This window comes from Diplotaxodon limnothrissa, linkage group LG20 (assembly GCF_057381915.1).
Source record: "Diplotaxodon limnothrissa isolate DT_005_m linkage group LG20, D_limnothrissa_male_GT1.1, whole genome shotgun sequence".
In the NCBI taxonomy this organism is placed as follows: Eukaryota; Metazoa; Chordata; class Actinopteri; order Cichliformes; family Cichlidae; genus Diplotaxodon; species Diplotaxodon limnothrissa.
Window position 1 is genome coordinate 16,252,168 of NC_140615.1, and position 6,846 is coordinate 16,259,013.

Genomic DNA, 6,846 nt, shown 5'->3' on the forward strand with positions numbered 1-6,846 from the left:
AAAATCATCCATAGTTTTTTAGGAAAAGCTGAAAAAAAGCCCCAAAGCCAAGTTTGAAACAAATGAATAGGACTTATATTTTTGCTTCATAAATTATTTTTAAGACGAGATAATTATTTGAACATTTATATTTTATAGTATGTGTAAACTTTCTACTTAAAAAAAAAAACTAACTAAAAACAAAATATTTGTGACCTTAATATTTCTTGAAAGTTGTTTGATTTACACTCATATCTATTTCATTTTGGAAAATAAATAAATACCCAATATAAAAAAAAAATACCCGTGGAAGTCTTGACATTTTTATTTGTAGTTTGTTTCAGCTTTCATACAAATAAACCAGAAATCAAATGATTAACAACAACAACAACAATAATAATAGTAGTAGCAGTAGTAGCAGTACATTTCTTTATAGCCTGATGGTGGAAATAATAGCAGAAATTGGTTTACATGTAGAAAACATTTTGAGTAGGATTAACAGAGCAGGTTAATAAAACATAAATAAAAAAAAACATGAAGAAAAAGAAAGAAATGAGAAATAGGCCCCCAATTTAAGCATTCACTCAGTCACCCACTGAGTGCATATCTTGCATTCATACTGTGTCTTTGTCTTTCATTTGAATCCAGTCCTTGTTCGACAGTGAAATTGCGATTTGGCTGCAGCAGAGAGCAACAGATGCACAGAATGGAGAGATGACAACGTTGACGGCACACATACACAAGGACCGCAGGCATGGAAGGAAAGTGTTGCTCAGCTGTATGCAGGGAACCAGAAACCTAGGCACAGACAAAGATCAGAGTAAGTTAGTGAAGACGGCTTAGGCAGCAGAAACACCTGTGTAATGTGTCTGAACACTCATGTGGCAAACAGCTACAGGAAGAGAGGCTGAGTTTCTCAGAAGTAAAGAGGGGCAGAAGTTCACCAGCTTGCAAAAATAAATCTATAAATTGTGAAACAATTGTTCAAACACCAGTAACAAAAACACAAGACTTGTCCAAAGCTGCAACAGCTGCACATTTACAAAGATTTTACATATCTCATCATCTATAGGACATAATCAAAAGATTCACACAAATTGGAGAAATTTCTGCGCGCATGTAACAAAGCTGAAAATTTGTACTGCTGAATATCTGCTGGCTGTGGTGCGACCACACTTGCAGTACAACAACAACAAAGTCTTATTTGACCCAAAAATCCTTTTACATTTATAAGTGAGACATCTGCAATACTGCTAACAGGATAGCCAAGACTGTAAATAAGGTTTCTTTTGCTTGTGTATGGAAGAGGATTAGGGCCACTGGAAAAAGAAAAGTGGGCTCTTCCGTACTTATGACCTTAGTCCACTGAGGTTTCATTTTAGTGAACCTTCCTCAGTGTCTAGAAGAGAGTTTTATTCATGTGACATTGGTATAATGTCAAGCAGGAATCTGCAAAGAAAGCTATTAAACATGTGACTGTCTGCAAACGTATTTCTGCACATGTGAATTGCGCCATAAAGAACTGCCCCTGCCCCTTAGTCCTAATCCTAACTGTATACACACAGTAAAACAGGATGCTGGTATGAACTGGGCAGAGACGAATATGTAAGGGGTTACGTGACAACTTTGTCCATCTCTGATATATAGTCCATGCACTCAAATGTTATATTGAACATGTTTTAAAGTAGAGACTGTGTCTGATGTTTCATTAGAGGCTAACTACACTCTTTCTTGCTAGGAAAAAAAAAACATGCCAATAATCCTAATAATACTGTGGATGTGTGTTTGTGGTTATTTGCAGATAAAGCAATGTGTGTCCAGAGGAGAAATATTTAATAACTCTCCAACATACCAGACATGAAGGCAGGCAAGAATGGCCAGGAAAATGCCACAAACGAGAGCGCAGGGCACAGCAAAAAGCAAGGAGAGGCACTGGTACGTCCAGATACGAGCATTCTCAAAGCCAGTGACGCTGTAAATCCACACTTGGTCTATGCTGTGAGGTTTGCTGGGTTCTGCCAACACATCACTGACCTCCACCTGTAAAAGGTAACAGGAGAGAACGCTGAGGCTGAACACAATAAACTAGCCAACGTTAATTCTATTTTTATCAGGATAGTTTCAACTGCTATCTTGATCAGTTAGATCTTTAACATGACAACCATGCACAATGTGCTTTGGGAACATGCAGGTTTTGGTTTGTGTATCTGTACTGAAAGCTATTTCATTCCTATTCCTAGATATTCCATTATAACAGAAATAATTTATTATATTTTATGTTTTTTCACTCAGACAACTCATGTTGGAAACTATGTTTGCAGCAGGAAATTATCTGGAATATCTGTATCTGAGCGATCACTCTGGGAATACCATTCACAGCATTTCTGGTCAGCTTAATGTTATATTAAAAATGATTAAAAATGATCTAGTTAACTTCAAAATAAAACAATATAAAATGATTTAAATTCGTTTTATTATCAAAATGTCACAAAGTTTGGGAAAATGAAATGTGTCATGTCTGGCTTATCTGAGGTTTTCTGTTGCATTAACTCTTTCAATCAATAAGGGTTATTTCACTGCTGTTTTGTTGTGTTCTTTGGGGTTTTATTTGTGTCATCTATAGATTGTCCCATTTAACTCTTTCCAAAGAGAAAGAGCCCCCTCCCAAAAAAGCCAAAAAGAAACCCAGGGAAAAAAATAAATAAACAGGGACATCTGTCTGTCGGATGGGAAAATGAGGGTGAAAATGATTGTGTAGCCTCACAAGTGTGCAGCATTTTAAAAACCAAGATAGTCTTATAAAGAGTGTACAAATTCCCCCAAAATACATTTTTATCTCAGATATTTTGTCATAGATATAGATAACAGTTCTGAGACTGGTCAGATCCAATTAGAAGGTTAAAAAAACAATTTTCTGGTAGGACTGTGTCTATGCATGTGACATCTGGATTTTAGGACTCAAGGGCAGATGTTGTGACAAAGCAGACTGATAATAAAGAGAACAAACATCAGGACCTTTAGGTGCTGGTTGATACCACGAGGATCCCTGCTGACAGGACGAGTAGCTGCTGCTGTAGGAGGAGCAGCAGGTGGAGCTGGAGCTATGGGTGGAGTCGGGGCCCTGGGCGTAGTCAGAGCTCCAGGTGGAGTTGGAGCTTTGGGTGCAGGGGTTGAGGATTTGGATGCAAACTCTGGGGGAGGAGGGGGAGTGTTTATCTGTTCTTCCCCTTCGTCGTTTTCATCGCTGTCGTCAATCTTACACTCCACCAGGCAGTCGTCGCTCACCATCATCATCTTCGCTAAAAGCAAATGTAAATGTTTGCATTCGAATCACGCAGAATTGTTGAAGCCAACTAGATTCAACCCACAGACAGAGAGACTCACTCCTCCAGCTGATTGCAGGCCAGTGTAAAAGCGAGCTGAGCTCTGGCACTTCCACCTGTTCTTCAGCCTCCCGAAAAAGAAGTCAGTCCAAAATCTGTAAATAGCAGCTGGTAATTTTAAGACGGCATTTTTAAATGGAAAGCTCTGCAGTGCGGCCAGTGGTCGCATTAGATACAGTGCAGCCAGTGGTCGGATCTAACACGTGTGCATTTAGAACATTTCTATCAAAAAGGTGAAAAAATATATCGGTGCGTCCTATGAAACTTTCAATTCAAGATTTACGATTCACCACAGAGACAGCAAAGATATGAATAAATCATGTCTGACTTACCTTTTTTTTAAAAACAAAATGCTATCTTAATCCTTTCTCACTGACAGAGACCCTCAGAGAGAGAGAAAGATGGGGCAGGGGTGCTCTGCTTAGTGCTAATCTGAAATGTCAATGAGATCAGTTCAGCGGCTTCATCACAATGTCCCTCGAAGCTGAAGTGGAATTTACAGGACATGCAGAGACACAACACAGACACCTACAGTGTCTGACACCGACTTAGTGTGTCAGGAGTGCAAATGCGGTACAGTAGCTCTCTATGTGTGTGTGTGTGTGTGTGTGTGTGTGCGTGTGTGTTGGGTGGCTGTGTCAAGGGGTTATTTTAGGAGAAGGAGCAGACGGGTCCGAATGATCGCATTACAGAATTGGTGTGGTTTCCTAAAACAGAAACAATGACACATGCACCCACAGAGACCAATTATGTCGTAAACATGTTTCAATTAACATTAATACAACACTGATTCACCACAGTGATGAGTCAGACTGCAAGAGAGACTGTCACACGCAGGAAGTTGGGGTTGCTTATTTTTCCAGAGGCAAAATCTTTGAGTGACTACTGGAGAGCCATGTTCAGAAGCACAGCGCAACCACTTGTACCCCCATCATGCCCGAGTTCAGCTGAACCACGTGTGGCAGTCACACCAGTCAAATGAACAACAATCCCCTTAAATACAACAACAATCTGTTAACCATTCATCACTTTGTCATCTTTATTCATTTTTTTTAACCACATATACAGTTGGACGCAGTAAACTTAGTGACATCATCGAACAGTGATCCAGAACAACAGGGTGTTTTAACCATAGATGCAGAATCAATAAAAGAAGGGAAAACAAAACAACTCTTCTTTCATTTTTCCAATACTGAAACACAAAAAATGTGAGATGATGTATGTAAGATTTTAAAATGCTTTTAGAGTCAAAGGAGCTGTTCACCTCGCTGCAGGAATCCTGAAACACGTTTGAATGGGACCTGTGGGGAAAAAACATGCTTCCTGGTCCTAAAAATAAAGCCAATGCAGAAGTGCCTAAAAACCTGCATTCTCTCTGAAGGCCACCAGATGGCAATAGCTGTTGTTGAAAAAGACTGTAGGGGTCTTTGGGTAAAACTTTACTTTAGTCACTTGTTTTGGGTCATATACAATAATAATAAAAAGTAAAATCTTGGTTATATCATGTCTCAAAAAGGAAGATTAGCAGTGGCATTTTCTGCTCATGCACTGTCTAACGACTTGTCAGGCACAAGATATTGAGCAATGAACAAGCAGTTTCACTGCTGCTTGTCCTCATTGGAGCCAGTGTCTTGCAACCAAGATGGCGACAACAGAAATGTTCATCTTGTGGCTTCAAAACGGGACCTCAGACACCAACAGGTGACATCACGGTAGCTACGTCCATGTTTTATAGTGCCTATGATGATGCCATAAACACAGCAAGGGGGGCCCAAAGTGTGGATGAATGAGACAAGAGTTTCAATTGTGGCACCAAAATGGCGCCATGGTGTTCACAGTTTAAATCAGAGAAAGAGTCGGACACCTCTCTGATATAGGGGCCGTTTTGGCTCTCGAGACAAGGGCACAGTTTCCAGCTGAAGAGTAAGTCGACCTAAGACCTGAGAGAAAACCTTTTCTTATTCCTTCTAAGCCAAACCTGAGTTAGCCTGTCCTTAACTCTGCATAAGCCCTGAGATTTGGCCAACATATCAGGCCACGTCACATATGAAGGGGAATGTGTTTTTCTTCTCTGTGTTTTTTCAACACAACATGCTGTTATGCAAAGACCAAGTATACCAACCTCAATGCTAACAGCGTATCTAGCTAACACACACGGAGTCTCAAAGTGTTCAGTTTTCAATAAATTAATATGAAATAAAAAATCAACAGAATAATAAATGTAAATGTTAAGTTGTAATTTGTGAGATGATTTAGGATATAATCATTATAAAAAGTTGTTTGATCTTTTTTTTTTTAGCTTGAAAGGAATTTTTCAAAAAATATTCACAAAATATTAAAAAAAACCTTTTTGTTTCATTTTTTTTCTCCAATAACACACTATTTAATGACAGAGGTGTTTTTCCACTACCTTTTTTTTAGCAGTATGCTACCATCCTAAAGCAGCTAACAGCTAACCTTGCTAGCTGTTGAGCTAGCAGGGTTAGCTGCTAACCAAACCAAACCAATTCTAAATTAGCTACTGCTGTAACTCCAATAAACTTATTTTATATAAAGCAACAAATATGATGTGCCTAGCATGTTGTTCTCCAAAAAGAGTCAGCTGGAAAAAACAAATGGGTTAGACAGTAAACTTTCGTTAACTGGTGAAGTAGTTAGCTGATGTCATGTTTAAAATCGGCCATTTCCTGTTCCATACAAACCATATTGGATCAGTGTTTTTCCAGGTATACTGCTAATAACTTAAACTTTCTAAATGAGGCCTGTTCACTCAGTTGTAGCTCATATCACTTCGGGATAAATTTCCCAGGACATTCACTCCTGAGAAAATTGACAACATTCCTAAATATTTATCACTTGTAAATATTCCTTTCCACTGTAGAATGATGGACTTCAGACTGTTTGGAATGTGTAAAAAAAACCTTTCCAGACTGATGGACAGCAACAGATGCCTCCCAAGATCATTGCAGATGATACATGGTGACACTTGCTTGTTGATTCAGTTAATCAGGTGGATTTAAATAGCAGCACCTGGACACTATTCCTGTTACTTCATATGAAAGCAGTAAAGGAGTACTTAATTCTTCACACACTTCAATACCTCAATAAAATGTGTTGTATTTTGTATTTCATCTGAGGCTTTATTTACTTAATTTTAAGATCTGCTAAAGATTATTTTTATTATGCAGTGATGTGTCAAACCTTTAGAATTGAAACAGGGAGCACTTTCTTTTTATCATGCCACAATGTTTTGCTGCTAATACTGAACACTTTGGGTTCCATACACATCTGCCTGGGTCACATTTTTATTATAATATGCAGAATTGAAAATTATCAGATCTTTTCAAGTGAATTAAACATGTAGAGTAAAAGATGTGAAGGCACTCCTAGACACAGGCCCCAGATCAGTTTTCTTTTCTCTTTTAAATAAGGAAAAAGGTTTTTGGGTGAACTGATCTCAGACCTGCCACTAGGGGGCAGTTTT

At 38.6% G+C, this 6,846-nt stretch overlaps 1 protein-coding gene across 2 annotated transcripts; it reads right to left on the bottom strand.

Moving 5' to 3' along the window:
- Positions 1-420: 420 nt before the first annotated feature.
- Positions 421-3,908, bottom strand: cav4b (caveolin 4b). Of its 2 annotated transcripts, none has more exons than XM_085344950.1 (5): positions 3,695-3,908; positions 3,364-3,457; positions 2,995-3,273; positions 1,832-2,019; positions 421-777 (listed from the first exon to the last, which is right to left on the bottom strand). In XM_085344950.1, the coding sequence occupies exons 3-5, from the start codon at positions 3,271-3,273 to the stop codon at positions 594-596; spliced, it is 651 nt and encodes a 216-aa protein (XP_085201076.1). In that variant the 5' UTR covers positions 3,364-3,457; positions 3,695-3,908; the 3' UTR covers positions 421-593. The 2 variants fall into 2 exon arrangements, with proteins under 2 accessions (XP_085201076.1, XP_085201075.1); XM_085344949.1 differs by having other exon boundaries at positions 2,995-3,278.
- Between the last annotated feature and the right edge of the window lie 2,938 nt (positions 3,909-6,846).